This window comes from Calonectris borealis, chromosome 14 (genome assembly GCF_964195595.1).
Source record: "Calonectris borealis chromosome 14, bCalBor7.hap1.2, whole genome shotgun sequence".
NCBI classification, from domain to species: domain Eukaryota; kingdom Metazoa; phylum Chordata; class Aves; order Procellariiformes; family Procellariidae; genus Calonectris; species Calonectris borealis.
This window is the reverse complement of record NC_134325.1, coordinates 19,588,993-19,608,126: the sequence shown is the minus strand read 5'-3', so window position 1 is coordinate 19,608,126 and position 19,134 is coordinate 19,588,993. Positions and strand designations below refer to the sequence as shown.

The window sequence follows — 19,134 nt, the reverse complement described above, 5'->3', positions numbered from 1 at the left end:
CTACGCACCTTCCTCACCTGGTTCCTAGGAGCTGGGAAAAAGAGGTAAACAGGGAGGATCAGCAAACAGAAAACTTTCGAGTTCATCACATCCCTTCTGGTCTCTCCAGATTAAGCTCCAGGCTGTATGAGCAGAGCTCTTCTAACATCAGTGACCTACAGCAGCTCACGCTCATTCTCATTACACCATCCTGGAGCCTGCGATTTCCCCGTCAGATGAGCAAGGACAAGTGAAAATTAGCCAGTGCGGTCCAACTTTTAGCATGCAGGCTACCTCTAGCTGGGTGGGGGACACATGGCACGAAGTGTTTCCTAACTGCTCAAGACGCAACACGGAGGTGGCAGAGCATTTGCTCCTAGAGCTGCTACTTGGCAGCACTGTCAGGACCTGAGAAGTAGAAAGTCAGAGAGGGAACAGCAGGAACACACTCTCACTACTCCTTGGCTCTCAAAAACCAGAAGTCATTAGTGTCCTTGTCAAGGGAGATCTGCAGGTACCTGAAAGTGGGCAGCACAGGGAGTTCAGACCACTGTGGAAAGGGAAGAACAACACTGAAGTTCCCTACAGCCCCCAAGAGGCTGACACCCCACCCTAAAGCCTCCAGAAAAGGAATGGAGCCTGGACCAGCACAAGCACCTGTACGGCAGAGAGTTCAGCCTGCAGCTCAACTAGCTTGAGGCCATCCAAGGTAGCTGTGATGCTGGTTTCAGATTTTGACAGACTTTTTGATGATGCATTTGTACAAGTGCAGCCACAGATAGCTTCTTAGCTTCAGCTGAAATGGTCACATCCCATTTTCCAAACGGGGGCATATTCCTGTCCGCTGCTCCCTTCCAGCGGGAAGGCTCTGCACAGGTTTGTCCTGTCTGACCCCCACCCCAAGAACATCAAACTTAACTGAGATCCCAGCCGACTGGAGACAACGCTTCCAGTTCTGAGATACATGCTCCTCAGCCTTCTTGCCTCCCAGTGCTTTTGGCAGCTTAGTATCTTTGACATCTAATGACAGGCCCTGTCATCCTACCGTGGGGTTTGCTCTTCCACTTGGCTCTTTTGCTTTTCCCAAGGCAACCAAGCAAGATCCTTCTCTGCTCTCATCTCCTTCTCTACCAGGACCAAGAACGGGCAGGACATCCCACAAGGCAGTTCTGCTCAGCTACGACAACTCCTGTTCTCTGAGCACACCGGGACGTGCTTCGGTGCAGCAGCCACCCCCAAGGAGCTCCTGCCACAGGATCGCTCTGCAGATGCACTGTCCACTGCCACAGCTGCAGGACAACACGCAGTGATTCAGCGTGGTATGCCGTGTTCCTCCTCACCTTCCTCCTCTTCCACTTGCCTTCAACCTCTTCAACGCAAATAAAAGCAGGTCAGGCATTGTGTAAGAAGGTCTGTGAACTAATAAGTCAACTCCGGCAGCAAATTGAGCTTTCCACAGCTCAGGCTACCCACGCAGAGCTCGCCCATCGTTTCCTCCTCTGGAATCAGCAACACTCTTCTGTCATGAGCAGCACCAGACATCTCGCCCTGAAGACAGGTAATTGCTTTCCCTCATACATTTTCAGAGGACAGTGTTAGTGCACCACCTTGTTTCTCCACCTTTTGAACATACCACCACTTCCCCCACATGTGGCCATTTCTCCCCAAAACCCAGCCAGTGACCTGTAGACCCCTGTCTGGGTGGCTCCTGACATAATTAGCCAACAATCAAAAGGTACTGGGGGCATGGGGACTGCTCTCCTAACTTGTTAGTGTCACCTCCAGGTGGGATAACCCTGTGAAAACCTACTCCTGCTTATTAACAGGAGACAGATACAACTTGCAAATATTATTTGGTAACTCACAAGTAACTTCAAGTGCTGCCTGGCTGCTCGCTCACTGCAGCTTCCAGGACACTCAAGGCACAGCCAGGCTTGGGACAGTAAGAAACCAGCAGAGAGATTTACCTCCTGTGTTCCTCTCTGCTGACACAGAACATCATCCAGTTGGTTTCAGGGATGTATTCTCCCATGAACCAGCACACTCTCGCATCTTTCAGGATCTAAATGCTCACAGAGATTTCTAAAGCTTTCCAAGGATAGTCTTCAGTTGCTGCTAGCTTCCACCAAAGAGCTGCCCAGATCAAATCTGAGCAGTCCCTAAATTATTTAGAGCTCAATTACTACACCTGGGTCATTAGGAATGACTCATTTGTAGTGTCTTCAGTTTGAGGCAGAGGCATGTGGGAGAGATTAATTATCCTACTTGCACAGGTCCTGTCTAGACTAGGAAAGTGAGGTGTGTCCAGCAGACCAGCGACATTTGGCCCGACAGGGTTTCACACAGGGCACGTAGCAGAAAAACTCCGAGCCCTTTCAGGCAACAGGAGGGAGCATCGCTTGACAGAGTAAGGGATTGCCAGTGTCACATTTCAAATGGGGGGCGATGCCACCCAGATTCTCACCCCAGCGTACATGGCTCGTCCCAACACCACAGGTATGAGTCCCAAATCAACGGGAGCAGCTCTGGGAAAGCCAGTATCCAGCAGGACGGGCCTCTGTCAAGCACACCAAGATCTGAGGATGAAACACGCCAGCACCCACAAGGGATCATTACCTGGCAGCGAGCAGCACTACAAGGAGTACAAACACGAAGTCAGGCTGAACCTGATGGGAAGGCGCTACTGGTTGCATCCCACTGCTGGGACAGTGTGAGCCACTCAAGATAGAGCAAGGGCAGCCGCTTGACCAACACAGGGAGGGCAGGCAGCTGCGTCCTCCTCTTCGCTATCTTACCAGACATAAGCAGCGTCCTGCCAGCCCACAGCCTGCTCCCTGCTGACCTCCCTCTCACAGCTTTGAGGCCATCTATCCCCTCGGCGGGCTGGAACTTTGTCACGAGTGTCACGTGAATGCTAACACCCATGGGCCTTCCTGGCCCCATGGGTTGCGTCCTGCATTTGACATCACGCCACCCTGCAAAAAGGGTTTGGTACCACCGACACGAACAACTTGGAAACCACAAGATCAGAGCTGCTGTGACTCTGGGCACCTGTCAGAGCCAGCCCTGCCATCCCCCAGGGACGGGCAGCGCACACCTGAGCGTGCTGGTGCCACTCCACACCACAGTACACACGGCTGCAAGAGAAACCTTTTCCTCCACGCTCCCCAAGCTTCATCCCTCAGCTGATGACTCCACATACTGTAAAGCTTACATGAACTCTCGCCCGGGGGATAGTGTGGACACCAACATGTAAGGACAGGTTTGCTAACTGCTGTTTACAGGAGAGGCCTCAGTTTTTGGCTGGTAGGGACAGGCAGAGGCCTCCTCTCAAATTTCACGTAAGGATCTGACCAGAGGGCAGGGCAGGGCAGTGCTAAGGCAGGACACGGACTGCCCCAAGCGATGGGAGAGACAGCATTTCACACTCTGGCTCCCCCCTCATCTCCCATACGCTCGAGCACCCAGAGCACTCTCAGCGGGTGGGTCTCCTCCTCCACAGGCGCAGCTCCCTTCATGGGTGTCACAACAACCTCCAACAACCAAAACAAGAGTGCCACTGCACCCAGCCAGGGATGGTCACTCGGGGCCCAGGCACTGCAATACCTTCACAGCGGGAGCTGTGCCGAGCCTCAGAGAGCGCCCGCCGCCCCGAGGGAGGGTGCGGCTCCACCGCAGGCTCTCTCCAGCAGCAGAGCCAGTTTAAGAGGTTCCTACCCCACCCTGTCTCCCCATCTCAGACTGCCACCTCTCCAGTCTCGCCAGGTTTGCTGGTGGGGCAGCTAGCTCCCTAGCCCAGCACAGACAACAATTTGGATTAGATGCCCCCCTGCCAACTTTCATCTAGGGCATGATCCACAATCCCCTGAAGCAGCATTCAGCTCAGGGGCATCAGCTCCCGAGACACTTACAGAGGGAGGGAGAGAACCTCTTAAACCAGCTCTGCCACATCGGCAATCCTAGCTTGGCATCACACCCTGAGATACAGAGTGCTGACTTGACATCAGCAGAGAGACCACAACGGGCAGGATTTGTCGTTAGGGTGATGGCACCCTCCCGCTATGCTCCTCCAAGCCACCCTGAAGTGATCCAACGCTGCTGCCCTTCACTCCTCACCCCGAGTGTTTTCACTGAAAGCGTACGGCACCACTTCAGTGATGTGCTAATCCCAACTCGTAATTCACAGAGTCTTGTTAGTCTGAGTTCACAGTAAAGGCCTGGCAAAGTTAGCCCCGGAACAGACAGAAGGCGAGATGTCCTCACACTTCCAGCACCCAGGAATACTCAATGACTCCCCTGTGGAAGGACAGGCAGACACCAGCCCTGCGTCCTGCTGAAGAACCCTTCGGCTGTTCCACAGATTCACACAGATCTGGAAGAGTCAAGTGGCTTTGTGTGCGGTGAAGACCGGAGTAAGAGAGAAACCCCTCCTCAGCGGAGCATCACGCGCGCACTCAGTGCTGCGGCAGCGCGGCAGGCACACCTCACCTCGAGCACGCCACGCACGTCTTTAGAAAGCGTTGGGTCAAACCGCCCCTCCAGCAGCAGTTTCCAGAGACGTACTGGCCAGTTTGCCGAACAGCTCCCGAGCACCACCAGGAGATCGCTTCCCTGCTGCCCCTCCTCGCGCTCGATGACCTCACGCAGATCTAACCTTACCAAAAAATTAAGTTACGTACATGCAACAGTTTCTGCTCAGTCTCAGATCACGGAGATCCTGGTGAGTGCCGAGGCGGCGCAAGGCAACGTACTCTGTGCGGAAACTGTCTGGACAGCCTGAACCAGGCAGAGTACCTGAGCACCACAGCACCAGACCGACTGAACTTCTTTTTCTCCAGAGCTGTTAGTCCATAGCCAGAGCTGCTCACGTTGCTGTCCCTGCCTTTAAGAAGTCCAGGCTCCAGCTCCAGGTGCCAGTGTGCCCTTGGCCTCCTCGTGGGGAGCTGAACAGCTTGGTGTGACATGGGCTGGGTGCGACCACCCAATGACAGTCAGCGGAAGACTTCCAAGTCTCAGAGAGGGACCGTCGCATTGTTAGTGCCAGGGCTGGACTCTCACTCAGGCTGCAGGATACAATAGAGCATTTCAGCTCCTCGATTAAGGGCCTGCAAAACATGCATCTACAGCTCATAAGCTGGCACCTCAAACCAATCCCCGAAGTACTGCCTCATTAAAGAGCTGAGGAGCAGAAACACATATGCAGACTTAGTAGAAAAGTACTCCGCAGTGCCTGACAAGTCCCATCCGCCACCACTCACGGTGCAGGGAGGCCCAGCTGAACGTCTGGGTGAGGAACACGGATATCCCTCAACCCGCTGCTGTGTGCGCTCTCCCCGCTCACGCAGCATCGTCCACAGGCTGCCTTCCCCTACCTGTGTCAGTCTCCCAGAGCTCGCCGGGACACGGCTTCTTCCACAGTCTAATTGTTTCAGATGGGTGCAAGACATCCTCCCAATGATACCCCTGCATCCAGACCAACTCACCCAGGCCTTTATAATCTTGGGGGTCGTGGATGTAGAGCCTGAACTAGGAAGCAAGCACAGTTAGAGCAGTGCGACCCACCGTAAGTGTCATACTACGCAGGGATGTGTGACCTGGCAGAGAATTCTTGTAGGAGTGCGACTACACCTGAAGCAGAGGTGAATTTCTCCTCAAAACCCAGATCTTTCACCAATACTGACAAATGCATTCAGAAAACATAGATCAGATTTTTGTTGAACCAGACGAAGGCAACAGTATCGCTCACTAAATAAAATAACACAAAACGCTCAAGACTTTCCCTATATCCTGATGGCTGCCAGTCTGGTTTTAAGGCCAGGGTGACACACCAGAAGATGCTGTTGGTGTAATTACCCTGGCAGACCAGACTGCAAGCTTCTCTTGCCATCTCGGTCCACTGGTACCATCAAACCATGCTATTTGCCCATGCAATTAATTCAGCTCCTTCACCACTATAAACTATTCTGGCCAAGGTCGTTTGGCTGGTAGGACTACTATCACGCTTGGACTTTTTTTTTTTTTAAATATATTTATTCTTTTGCTATCACACCCACGTTGATCCCCAGTCACACACAAGAAACACAGCTTACAGCAGCAGAAACATACTGTACTACCAACTACCTGTTTCCCTACCTAGAACTTTTAATGTAGGCATATTAAAACCAACTCCCAAGACCAAGGCATACGTAGGAGTAGGATATTCAAATAAGTCATATTCAGCACTTTTGTCTTCCTGGATAATTCACCCGTGATACCTCGTTCTGCAAGGGCCAGAAACACTAGCTAAGAGAACAGCTCCCCACATTTCAAAGCATGCATCTCAAAAAAAAAAAAAAAAATCATCTTTTAAAGGTCCTTCAACAAGGGAGCGTCACTGACACAGCAGGAGAGCGTAAGGAGCTGGAAGTTCCCAGGAAAAGCGAAGCAGGAGGCATGAACTAAACCTCACCTACCACACAGGGGTCATGCCTCCTCCTCTCGGCTGCGGGCCAGCAGAGACAACGTGCGCGAGGCCACAGAAGCCTAGGTGAGCCTCATCCTCTGCTTGCTGCCCATGTGCCTTCCCAAGCCCCTTAAGCATGCAGCTCATCAGTGCGCAGCCATTTATCCAGCTTAGCACATCCCGTAGGAGTCCAGGCTACCTACACTAGGACAGCAACTCTTCCTGATAATTTTTATTTGTGAGATTATAAGCATTTTTAAACTGCTAAATTCCTGGCCGCTAGTCCCCTTCATCTGCCTTGTCTTTGTCCAGCCATTTTGGGTTACTTCAGCTGGTCGAAGCGTAGCTAAGATCATAGTTTAACCAAAACCTGAAGCCAGCATTGCCTCCAATAGAAGCTACCCTGCCACCCTGACTGCTAGCCATAGAAATGGTCACTTCCCAGTCAAACCAGCCCCCTGAGCTGCGTGCCGTGCAGTTGTGGGAACAAGCGCGTCAGGACGAGGTGGGACTGCTGCTTTTGGCAGCGTCGCCAAATTAAAACATCCACCAGAGCACTTGGGAAAAACAAGCCATCCTGAAGGGCCCACAGTTTGGGGTTTTTTTTTTAAGCACCTTCTCAAAAAAAGAGAAAAGATTAAAAGCCACTTCAAATCAGAGTCACTTCTGGTTCCCGAAGCGGGCTAAGCCGGCTGACTATAAAAGTACAGATGCATGTCACCAAACCACCTAGTATGAGAATCCTCTCTGCAAAAAGTAAACACTCAACAGACACCAAGCAGCACCAGAAAAGGAGCACACCTTCAGTAAACCGGGTGTTTGGAGAAACCACGGCCTGTGCAGCATCCTTCTCTCCACAGGGACCAGTGCTGGAATAACCATTTCTACCCTCACAAGAGGGTTTCTGTCCCCAGGCCACCTACAAGGCACGTGCTGGCTACAGCTCCCCAGCACCCTTTCTACAGCCAGGCACCCCGCAGCAGCAAAAGAGCAACGAGAACCGCTCACTCTCGAGGGCAAAGCTTAATGCCGAGTACCACGCTGCCTCACACCACATGATTTCAGAGTATTAAAGGATAAGGATTTACCTTTAGAGACAGCACCTTGAAGGTGAGGGAACACGGACTGCTGTGACTCAGAGAGGAACTCCATCACGGCTTCAGCTATCACAGAGCGGACACTCGCCCTTCGCAGGGGGCTTACGACTGCCTCAAAACAAAGTGAAACCGACCTGCAGGAGACCAGCGGCTTCCCTCCTTCCCGGGGATCTCCGGGAATATCATCTCAGACTCTCAGAGCAGCTGCTCCCAAATTGCTCACAGTTACGGCCCAACTCCCAGACCAGCGGCTTCACACAATCCCCGGAACAGCGGCGCAAACATCAGACAAGCCAGAGCTCCTGACAGGGCCTAACTAGGACCCGACTTTTGGAACAGCTCCCTCCGAAAGGAAACACCAGGAGAAGATACGTGAACATGTGCACAGGCACAAGTAAATTTGAGCTTGAAGCTGAAGCTGGTTTTCTCAGATTTCGCAGCACACTCAAATCAAGTCCAGGCCAACATAATGGTAACACACAGCATTTCAGCTTCTCTGCTTGTTACAATCACATGGAGAAAACCTGCTGTGCCAGAAACTACGCCGACACTCATTTCGTATTTTTACGCCGCAGCTTCACAAAGTATCTTATCCAGACTTGGCCCCCAACCCTCCCCTCTCCCAGAGTTCAGTAGCCAAGTGCCCTTCATTAGGGCAAACTCTGTGACACAAACAGGACCCACGAAGCCATCTAACCTACCGCCAGCTGAGCGAATACCTCTGGGCAGGCTGCAGCGATTCACCACAATGCTTTTTTTGGGTTGTCTAAACCTGTTGCCAGTAAAAGCCTTTTCTTTCTTCAGTTGCAACAGAACCAAGAACAGAATTTGATTGTTAAGGGCCAACACTGACCAGTCTTTGGCTGTAACGGATCCTTTCTTCCTCAGGCTCCATCTCCGACTCTTCTGAAGAGAGTGAGAAGGACACTCCAGGACTGCTGTCTTCCTCCTCTTCCTCCTTTGAAGTCAGAGGGAAATAGTGAAGCAGGGCACACAGACACGAGACGCCTACATCCCTCATTTCTTTGCTCATTTTGAGGCCCATTCCACACCACTGTGCAGGGCTAAGTGAACACAGTGGATGAGCCCACCTCAACTTTTAACGCTCCCATTCTAACTTTAGGCATGACCTAGGGTAAATGACTTTACCAGCTGTTCTGTAACACGACATGAGCTGCAGGTCTCAGACCAGGAAGAGGCCTCCGCTCCGCACTACTACCAGCACACTGGGATACAAAAGAGGCAAGCTGCTGTCAAACGCTCGACGGCAGTTGGGGAGCAGCCTGGTTTCCCCAGAGTATAAGTTTACGCATTAGAGAACCAACTCCTCCAAGCAACATGACTGCCGTCCTCTGGATATCCTGCACTGTGGCACTCGGGAGAAGCTACACAGGTACAGAACATCTCCCATGGACAGGGAAGGCGTATGGGATCTCTCCTACATACAGCGCTTGAGCACGGCTGCAGGTAGGGGACTAACTCCCGTCTTGAGAAGACCTACATGCTCAGATCTCAAAATCTGCCACCTTGTGACACCACACAATAACATGGGAAAACCTCCCAAGGCGTCAGATGGCACCTAACTTTTTTTTTTTTTTTTTTAAAGGAACCGAATGAAACCAAAGCCTACGTATATTGCAGCTCTTAATCCCCATGACTATGCCTATGCCAGATCTTCGGAGAAGGAATCTGCCATCCCGTGTAGTGTTACAGAACCGCTACCACAGCGTGGAGAGAACTTGTTTCATCCTGCTCTTCCCCGACCCTCCGAGCACGGTTTGACAGCAGAGCGTTTCACGTCCCGCTAGCATCTCCCCCGGCCCTCTCAGGGCCGGGTTCCCAGCGCAGCGAAGGCAGCCTAGGCAGTTTCCCTACACTTGCTAAACTCTGTTTATAAACACCCGGACAACCGGAGTGCAACACGCCAGCCCGCTCGCAACACCCGCTGCCACGGCGTGGGGCAAACCCCCAGCCCGGTGCGGCTCGGCCAGCCCCCGGCCCCATCCCGCCCCCGCGGTGGAGGCCCGTCCCGGGCCGGCCCCGCCGCCGCGGCCTCGCCCCCCCGCCGGCCCCGGGGCAGGAGGAAGGCAGTCCCGGCACGGCCGAGCGGTCCGGCAGAACAAAGCGGCGGCGGGGGAAGCCCTGGGACGGCGCTCAGGACGTCAGTCCCCGGGGAGCTGTCAGCCGGCACCCTCCGGCCCCGGGAGCCGCCCGCCCCGCCGCCCCCCTGCCCACCAACTTCCCGGCCCGCCCTCCCGGGGGGCCGCAAGGAAGGGGAGACCCACCCGCTCCCTCCCGGCCGGGGCAGCGGCCCCGCCGCCCGGCCCCTCTCCGGGGACTCGCGGAGAAACTTAGGGGTCGGCCGGGGGCGCCGGGCCGGCGCCGGGGCCCCCCCCGCCCCCAGCGAGTGGCTCACCAGGTCTCTCCTGCGCCTTTGTCCTCTTCTAGCGCCGAGACGGGGAGAAACAGAAGAGACGGAGGAGGAACCCCCGGGTCAGGCAGCGATCGCGCCCCGGGCCCGGGCCCGGCCCGCCGGCCGCGCCGCCCCGCGCCCCCCCGGCCCCGCCGCCACCCCCCCCCAGGCCCCGCCGCCCCTGGCGCGGCCGCCGCGGCGAGCGGGCGCTGACAGCCCCGCCGGCCGCCCCGGGCCGCTGCCCGCTCCCGCGGGCCCCGCTCCCCGGCCCGGCGCCGCGTCCGCCCGGCGCCGCGTCCCCCAGCCGCCGCCGCCGCCGCGCCCCGCCGCACCCCCCCCCCCGCCGCCGGGTGCCGGGCCGCCGCCGGCCTCGCCGCTTGCCGCCACCCGCCGCGCCGTGCCCCGCCGCCGCCGACCCGCCGCCGCCCCCCGGCCGGGACGCGGTTCCCCTCCTCACACAGGAGCCGCCGCCGCCATTTTGAACCCGTCAGAGTCTCACATACACACTGACTCGGCCGCCGCACTGCGCCTGCGCCGCCCGCAACCTCCCCTGACCCCCCCCGCCGCCTCCCCCGCCGCCCGCTGCGCGCATGCGCTCCCCCCCCCCCGCCCGGCCCGCTACGGCGCCGGGGCACCGCGCGGGCGCGCGCACGCACCTCAGCGGCCCCGCCCCGCCGGAGCGGGAGCGAGCGCGCACGCGCGGCCTGGGGGACGGGGCCGAGCACGCTCCCGCGGGATTGGCCCCGCCCCCGCCTGGCCCCGCCCCGCCTGGCCCCGCCCCCCCGCGCATGCTCCCGGGGGGGGCCGTGCGGGGCGAGGCGGGGGGCGGTGGGAGCCCCGCGGGCGGGGCCGGGCTCCCCGCCTGCCCACGCACCGCCGTGGGCGCCTGCAGCCCCCCCGTGTGCACGCACGTGTGCGCATCTGTGTCCGCACAGGCGCCACACCCACCTGCGCACACCTGCGGGCACGTGTGTGGGCAGCTGTGCGCGTAGACACGGGGACACGCGCGCGTGGGTGCACGTATATACCTGTGCATAAATATACATACAACTATACATACATATGCATGCACACACTGACGTCTACATACATAAACATGCTTATGTATATACGTACATGCAGACATGTAAACACAGGTACATGTGCACAACACATACATAGGCACACCTATGTACATGCAGCACACACATACACACACAGGCACACCTATACATGCAGCAGACATACACACCTATATACGTGCAGCAGACATACACACCTATATACATGCAGCACATACACACCTATATACATGCAGCAGACATACACACCTATATACATGCAGCCCATACACACTTATATACGTGCAGCAGACACACATACACACCTATATACGTGCAGCACATACACACCTATATACATGCAGCACACACATACACATATACACAGGCACACCTATACATGCAGCAGACATACACACCTATATACATGCAGCAGACATACACACCTATATACATGCAGCACACACATACACAGGCACACCTATATACATGCAGCACATACACACCTATATGCATGCAGCAGACACACATACACACCTATATACGTGCAGCAGACATACACACCTATATACATGCAGCAGACACACATACACACCTATATACATGCAGCACATACACACCTATATACATGCAGCAGACACACATACACACCTATATACATGCAGCACATACACACCTATATACATGCAGCAGACACACATACACACCTATATACATGCAGCCCATACACACCTATATACATGCAGCACATACACACCTACATACATGCAGCAGACACACATACACACCTATATACATGCAGCCCATACACACCTATATACATGCAGCACATACACACCTACATACATGCAGCAGACACACATACACACCTATATACATGCAGCACATACACACCTATATACATGCATCAGACACACATACACACCTATATACATGCAGCCCATACACAACTATATACATGCAGCCCATACACACCTATATACGTGCAGCACACCCCCCCTCATATACATGCATAGGCCCCAGCCAAAAAGCAGGAGGGGGCTCCTTCCCAGGGCTGCCCGGCCGCGGAGGGTGGGTGGCAGGACCCCGTCCCCCGGCGCTGTGCTGGGGCTGCCCCTGCCCGCAGGGATGGCACCGCCGTGACGAGTCTTGAGCTTTAATGGCAGAACAGCACCGAAATCCCCCCGTGTCGCCCCTCCCGCGTGGGCCTGCCAGCGGGAAGGGGAACCCCCCCAAAAAAAATCAGTTCTCTGCTCCCAGAGCCCACCTGCCCGGGGGCTGGGTGCGGGCAGGCTGGCGGGGGACACCAGGACGCTGGGTTCCCTGGTGGGACAGTTTCTTCGTGCCCGGGGGGATGCCCTCCTGCTGGCACCCCGTGGTGACCGGCAGTGCCAGCCCCGCAGGGCCGGCTGGCGGAGGGGACAGGAGCGTGGCAGCGGTGGCAGCAGAGGTCCGGCGGTGGCAGCGGAGGTCTGCCAGCGGCTGGGAGCCGAGGCGCTGTCCCGAGCCAGGGAGGGGACAGGGGCTATGCCAGGGGCAGGGGGCTCAGCAGAGCACGCAGCCCCTCCGGGGTCGCCTCCTGCGCTGGCTCCGGCGGGCGGCGCTGAGGGCGGCACCGCAGGCCTCCGCAAAGATGTCCCCGACGTTCTCCTGGTACCTGGCCGAGCACTCCAAGTAGGACACGGCGTGGACCTGCCTGGCCATGGCCTCTCCCTGCGGGGAGCAGCAGGGTCAGACCCCGCCGGGGGCCCCGGCTCCCCCACCGCCCCGTGCTGGGTGGCACCTCCGGACCAGTGGGGGGGTGGCACTTGCCTGTTGGTAGGAGACGGGCTCCATGCATCCCTTCTGCAGCTTACGCAGCACCTCCCGGTCCCGCCGCAGGTCGGTCTTGCAGCCCACCAGCAGCACCGGGACACCCTTGCAGAAGTGGTTCACCTCCGGGTACCACTGCGGGGGGCACACGTGTCACCCGGGGGACGGGGACACGGGCCGGGCAGCAGCCCCAGCTCCCCGCCAGCTCCCACAGGGAGGACGTGCGGGGCAGGGGCAGCCCCCCCCGGGGCTGCGTTACCTTCGTTAGGATGTTGTCATAGCTGTTGGGGTTGGTGACATCAAAGCAGATGAGGACAACGTTGGCATCTGAGTAGGACAGCGGGCGAAGTCTGTCGTAGTCTTCCTGCCCTGCCGGGCAGAGAAGCAGACCATTACGCACCAGTTCCCTACTGGGCTGGGTCCCCCCCAGCCTGGGACTGCGTCTGCCCCTCCAGCCCCAGGGCACCGTGGGGCTCTGGGGACAGAAAGGCAGCACTGCTGAGAGTGACATCCTCGGGGACCGGTGGCTGGCCGGCTGCGGCTTAACCCCCCCATCTCCTATGATCAGTGCGTGGGGACACCCCTCCAAGGCATGACCCCACGGGTGTGGGACACCCCGAAACCCACGGGCTGGGGTGGGGGGGGGCACGACTGCCTGCCCTGTCCCCTCCTGTCCCACCTGCCGTGTCCCAGAGGTGGATCTTCACAGGCTTGCCGCCAACCTGGAGGGAGGCCGTGTACTTCTCAAACACGGTGGGGATGTAGACCTGGCAGGGGACGGGGGGGACGTGAGACAGATCCCGCCTTGCCCGCGGGCAGCGGCGGGGGGCAGCGGCGGAGGGGACCCCCGCGGGGATGTGTGCGCAGGGCAGGGGAGGTACCCGGGGTCGGGAGAGGGAGACAGGGGTGCAGGAGATGGTGGTGCCTCCTCGGGGAAGGTGGGGTGGGGACGCTCCTTGTCCCCCCCCAGCCCAGGGCAGCACTGAGCCTCAGGCGGGCGGGATGCCCCACTGGGACCTGGGGGGCCCGGGAGAGAGGTGCTGGGGGTCTCTGTGGGCTGCCCCCCACCCCACACCCCCCAGGAACCCTACGTGTGCTCGCTGCGGGACAGATCCCACTCCCCGTCCTGTGAGGCAGGGGTCCCGCTGAGGGGGGGCTGCCCCAGACCCCCATCAGCCCCAGGCTGGGCCACCCCCGGCCCCCCCAGCCCCACATCCTGCTGCAAACGGCCCTGCTGCCCCCGCCGTGCCCGTCCCGCGTCCGTCGCCCTTCGCCCGCGCCGCCGCCCGGGAGCTCTGCGTGGGGAGCCGCTCGGGGACGGGGACCCCACCCGCGACCGGGTCCGGCCGGGGCTGAGGTCCCAGGGGACAGGGAGGCCGGTACCTTGGGGAAGTCCCCCCTGGCGAAGGCCACCAGCAGAGACGTCTTCCCGCAGTCCCCGTCCCCCACGACGACAGCCTTGACCTCGGTCTCGGGGGGGCCCGGGCTCAGCCCCCTGCCCTCCCGCTGCATGGGGGTGGCCGCTGGAGACACGGAGCCTGCCCGGCCTCGGCGAGGACAGGGATGGGGACAGGGCGGCGGGAGGCACCCGCCCGGCCCAGGGTGCGGCCCCCACCCACCCGCCGGGCCCGCCCATGGCGCCGGTCGGGGCTGAGGCACCGCTGGCAGGCGGGCAGGGTCCCCACGGGCGTCCTCGCACGCACACGGTGCCTTGCAGCCACGCGTGGGGCCGCTCCCCGTGCGTGGCCGGGACCCTGCTGCACGCGTGGCACACGCTGCTCCCCTCCGCCTCCCGCCCGCGTGTGCAACGCTCCCACTCACGCCCGCCCGCCCGCCCGCCCAGCTGCCCGTCGCACACACCACGCACGACTCCGTCCCACGCGTGCAGCTCCTTTGCACGCACACCCCTGCTTGCACGCCCGGCTCCTCCTTGCACACATCCGTGCAGGTTCTCTTGCACGTACGTACACAGCACACACATATATAGCCCACACGTATGTACACACACACATACATAGCACACACGCACGCTTGCACAGCTCCCCCTCGCACGCCCACAGCTCCCTCCTTGCACACCCCCCCACGCTCCCATGCTCGTGCGTGCAAACACACGTGCGTGCCCCCTGACTGCGGAGTGTCTGCTGCGGGTGGGGGTCCTCCCCGACGCCCCGGCCCCCCCCGCCCGGAGCCCGGGTTTTACTGCCCTGAGCGTTCACAGGAGGCAAAGTCCAGGGTGGAAGGAGGTGTGGGGGGGTGACTCAGAGCTCCGGCCCCCCCCGCCAGTGCCACCCCTTCCGTCACACCAGGTGATGGGCCGTGCCCAGCCCTGCCCGGCTGTGCCGTGCCGTGCCGAGCCATGCCCTGCTGGGAAGCCCTGTCCCTGGTGTCCGGCCCCAGCGGGACCCGGCTGGTGTGGGCAGCCCCCAGCCCCCAGTCTTCTCCCGGTGACCCCGGCACGCTCGGGGACATGCCAACCCAGCTCTGTTCCCGGGGGCCCAAACAGTGCCATGCCTGGACCCCATGTTGTCCACCCCACAGCGATCCTTGCCCACCTCCCCTGGGATGGGGACCCCCATGACCCCGCTCTGGGAGGTGGGAGCTCAGAGGATGCTCAGACACAAGGGATTTGGGACGTGGGGTGTTTCTGGGTGATGGCCGGGCTCAGGGTGGTGGGTGCCCCCTCCCGCCGGCTCCCCCAGCCCTGCTGTGGGTGCACCACCAGCCCAGGTGAGCCAGGCAGGGGTGTTAGTGCTCCGAGCTGCAATTAGCTGGCTTAACGAGCCGAAGAAGCAGCTCTCTGCCCTTGCTGGAGGAGCAGAGGGCACCCGGCGCTGGGGGGGTGCTTTGCCCGCCGCCTGGCCGTGTCCCCCCCACCAGCACAGGGGAGCCCAGCAGCTGGAGGGGACTCGGAGGGCAGCCGGTGCCGCTCTGGGAAGGAAGGAGAGACCATGTCCCCCACATCCCAGCTTGGAGGTCCCCAAGACACCCCTCCCCTCCGGTTGGTGCCCTCCTCTGCCACCCCAAGGCCCTGGTGGGGGTGAACGGGCACTTCTGGTATAGGGGTGCAGGGAGGGACGGGGGGATCATCCCCTGCTCTCCTGCCACCGGCCCCCCCGGCTCCCTCGGTGGGTACCAGCCCCGCCGGGAGGGCACTGCAGCCCCCAAGTCTGAACCGATGGCTCGAACACCAAATTCCCACCCAGGCCTGATGTACGACAAATATGGAGGAGAGACAACGGCGATTCACACGCCGGGAGGCTGGAAGGCAAATGCAGTAATGAACAATCTCAGAAGGATGCCAGCATCAGGGCAGGGTGGGGGGAAGAGACTGGAGCACAATAAAACAATTAGGAAGGTGGTAATTACCAGTCTAATGAGATATCAGGTTGAATCCTAAAAGCATTGAGATTCTTTCACAGCAAGATGTAGCTGCTGCAGTATTCATCCTCTGGGGTATTCTCTCGGACAAAACATTTCCTTTCCCGCAAGACCAACAGAAATTTGACAGAAGAGGCTCGGTGATGCAGCCTGTGTCTCTGAAATTGCCCAGTCCTCTCTTACCACCTGACCCGTGATCTTGCAGAAACGCCCCAAAGAGCAGCTGTATTTGGAGAAAAGACGGGCTGTTTGGGTCTTCTGAGGACGCGGAGACCCCAATTCTCCTCATCTGAGAAGATCGTGGCGAGGAGAGCCGGAGGGAGGGAGTGTGCCCCACACGGGCACTCGGCTCCGGGCTGCTGGAAAGGTAGGGGATCGGGATCGGAGCCCAGCCCAGGGAGCTGCTTGCATCTCCTCGGAGCTCCCCGCAGCCCCTCTCACCGCTCCCATGCGCATCCTCCCTCGGGATGCCTGGAGCCCCTCCAACCTCTCCTCCGCGCTCACCCCTCCAGCCCTCCCGTCACCCCCCTGTCCCCAACTCTGCTGTGCCACGTCACCAGGACCCCTCTCCCCGACACATCCTTCTTGCTCTTGGGGTCCCACTAACTCCCTGTCCGCTCTGACCGCAGCTGGGGACCACGTCCCACCTCCCATCATGGAGCTGAACCAGACATCCCCACCTCCCACATCACCTGTGCCGGAGACTGATGGAGACAACCCGTGCAGGGTAGAGGTCACCGACATGGCCATAGACGGTGTCACGCTGCTCATCTGCCTCTGCGGGCTGGTGGGGAACGGGGCCGTCCTCTGGCTCCTCGGCTGCCGCATCCGCAGGAACCCCATCACCGTCTACGTCCTCAACCTGGCCATCGCCGACTTCACCTTCCTCCTCTTCATGGTCACCTCATCCCTCCTCTACATGATGGAGAACGTCTCCTGCTCCGCTGTTATGTCTCTGACGTACCAGAGGTCGTTTTTCCTGCTCTCGCTGTTCTCCTACAACATGGGCCTGTACCTCCTGTCGGCCATCAGCATCGAGAGGTGCGTGTCCATCCTCTGCCCGCTCTGGTACCGCTGCCGCCGCCCCCAGCGCTTGTCGGCCATGGTGTGTGCCCTGCTCTGGGCCCTCTCCATCACTGTCATTGCTGCAGTGACTTCTCTGTGCCTGTTGCACGAGCACGAGCATTGCCAGATGGCTCTCATCATCATGTACGTCCTCAACTTCCTCATCTTTGCCCCACCCATGGTCATCTCCAAGGTGATCCTGTTCATTAAGGTCCTGTGTGGCTCCAAGCGACGTCAACCCAAGAGGCTTTACATCGTTATCTTCCTCACCGTCCTCTTCTTTCTCATCTTTGGGGTTCCCCTCAGCATCTGGAATTTCCTGCAGCAGTTCGGCTACACTGTGATGCCCTCCCAGGTTGTTTTCCTGTTCGCCTGCATCAATAGCAGCATCAATCCTTTCACCTACTTCTTGGTGGGGAGCTGGCGGAGGCACTGCTCCTTGGTGTCCCTCCAGGTTGCCTTCCAGAGGGTCTTCGAAGAGACAGGGGTCTCCACGATCTCCAGCTAAGAGGCCACTGTGGTCACACTGGCTGCGCTGCCCACCCTGGCTTCACGCTCAGCTGCCCACCCTTGCTCCTGGCTGGGCCCGTAGGTCACCTTCCTGTGGCTGTGTGTTGGGATGCATCCCATCCCTGATCCCATGCCGTCCTGATCCCATCTTATCCCCGTCCCCATTCCCCGTCCCCATTCCCATCCCGATTCCCCATACCCTTCCCCATTCCCCATCCCATTCCCCGTCATCGTCCCCATTCTCATCCCCGTTCTCCTCCCCATTCTCGTCCCCGTTCCCATTCCTCATTCCCCATCCCATTCCCATCCCCGTCCCATCCCATCCCATCCCATCCCATCCCCGCCCGCCCCCCGTCCCGCCCCGTCCCTCGGGCCGCTCCCTCCCGCAGGGCGCCCGGCCGGGCGGCCGCTCCCCAGCTCGGAGCGCGGAGCGCGGGGCTTTGCTGCCCTCCAGCGAGGGGAGAGGAGATGGGAGGCCTCCAGAAACCCTCCCGGGGGCCGCCTGCCCCGGGGGGAAGCGGCTTTCCGCGGCTCGGTGCGGGGGGGTCCGGCGGACGGTGCCCGACAGCCCCGCTCCTGCCCCCCGGTTCGGGCTCTGCCTGCGGGACACCCCGGCAGGGCCTCGGCTCCCCCCGGCCCCGGCCCCGCTCCTCCCGCCCCAATAAACGCCGCTGGCTCCGTCCGCCGCCTCTCGTTCCTCTCCGGCCGCTTGCGGGGGCGGGGGGCTCGGGGGGGCGGGGGCTGGCTGGGACAGCGAGGGTGAAGGTCTGGGGCTCTGCGGAGTGGGGGTCTCCCCGAGAAACAGCCCCCTCCTTATGGGGTGACCCCGTGTTAGCAGCCCACAGGGAGGCACTGGAACCTCAGGCGTGGGGCTGGCCGGGGGGTGCGGGAGGTGGTGGGGCTGCATGGGGGGTGCGGGACGTGGTGGGGTTGGCATGGGAGGTGTGGGATGTGGTGGGACTGGTGGGAAGGTGCGGGATGTGGTGGGGCTGGCTGGGGGGTGTGGGATGTGGTGGGGCTGGTGGGAAGGTGTGGGATGTGGTGGGGCTGGCTGGGGGGTGTGGGATGTGGTGGGGCTGGTGGGAAGGTGCAGGTCGTGGTGGGGCTGGCTGGGGGCTGTGGGATGTGGTGGGGCTGGTGGGAAGGTGGGGGACATGGTGGGGTTGCATGGAGGTGTGGGACGTGGCGGGGGTCCGCACTCATCAGGACAAGAAGAGCACCAGCCCCAGACGGGCCCGGGAGGAGGCTGCACCCAGCCGCCCGGCGTGTCACCGGGGCAGCCCGAGGATGGGCAATGTTCCTTCCTCCTGCCTCCCGAATGGCGCTGGGGGAAACTGAGGCTCGGCACGATGGTGTTTGGTCCGGAGCCGTCTGACACACCGCTGCTGGCTCTGGCAC

At 59.8% G+C, this 19,134-nt stretch overlaps 3 protein-coding genes and 1 long non-coding RNA gene across 6 annotated transcripts in view; 2 read left to right on the top strand and 2 right to left on the bottom strand.

The window, feature by feature from the left end:
* KDM2A (lysine demethylase 2A) overlaps window positions 1–10,470 on the bottom strand; it is a 51,538-nt gene extending 41,068 nt beyond the window's left edge. For 2 of the 3 annotated variants that reach the window (XM_075163406.1, XM_075163407.1), the window contains exons 1-3: window positions 10,389–10,470; window positions 9,935–9,962; window positions 8,372–8,476 (exon numbers count right to left, since the gene is read on the bottom strand). In XM_075163406.1, coding sequence (XP_075019507.1) covers window positions 8,372–8,476; window positions 9,935–9,962; window positions 10,389–10,408 — 153 coding nt within the window. In that variant the 5' untranslated portion in view covers window positions 10,409–10,470. The remainder of the gene's footprint in view (window positions 1–8,371; window positions 8,477–9,934; window positions 9,963–10,388) is intronic. The other variant, XM_075163408.1, reaches the window with a different exon arrangement.
* Window positions 10,471–11,992: 1,522 nt separating this feature from the next.
* RHOD (ras homolog family member D) lies at window positions 11,993–14,311 on the bottom strand. Its single transcript, XM_075163429.1, has 5 exons — window positions 14,167–14,311; window positions 13,463–13,550; window positions 13,043–13,152; window positions 12,784–12,918; window positions 11,993–12,684 (listed from the first exon to the last, which is right to left on the bottom strand). Exons 1-5 carry the CDS (start codon window positions 14,293–14,295, stop codon window positions 12,517–12,519), a joined length of 630 nt encoding a protein of 209 aa, XP_075019530.1. The 5' UTR covers window positions 14,296–14,311; the 3' UTR covers window positions 11,993–12,516.
* Window positions 13,505–19,134, top strand: part of LOC142088261 (uncharacterized) — a 223,119-nt gene continuing 217,489 nt past the window's right edge. Inside the window, exon 1 of the long non-coding RNA XR_012675808.1 lies at window positions 13,505–13,520. This is a non-coding gene — a long non-coding RNA (uncharacterized LOC142088261). The remainder of the gene's footprint in view (window positions 13,521–19,134) is intronic.
* GPR152 (G protein-coupled receptor 152) lies at window positions 16,793–17,734 on the top strand. The gene has a single exon (XM_075162811.1). The coding sequence runs from the start codon at window positions 16,817–16,819 to the stop codon at window positions 17,732–17,734; it is 918 nt and encodes a 305-aa protein (XP_075018912.1). The 5' UTR covers window positions 16,793–16,816.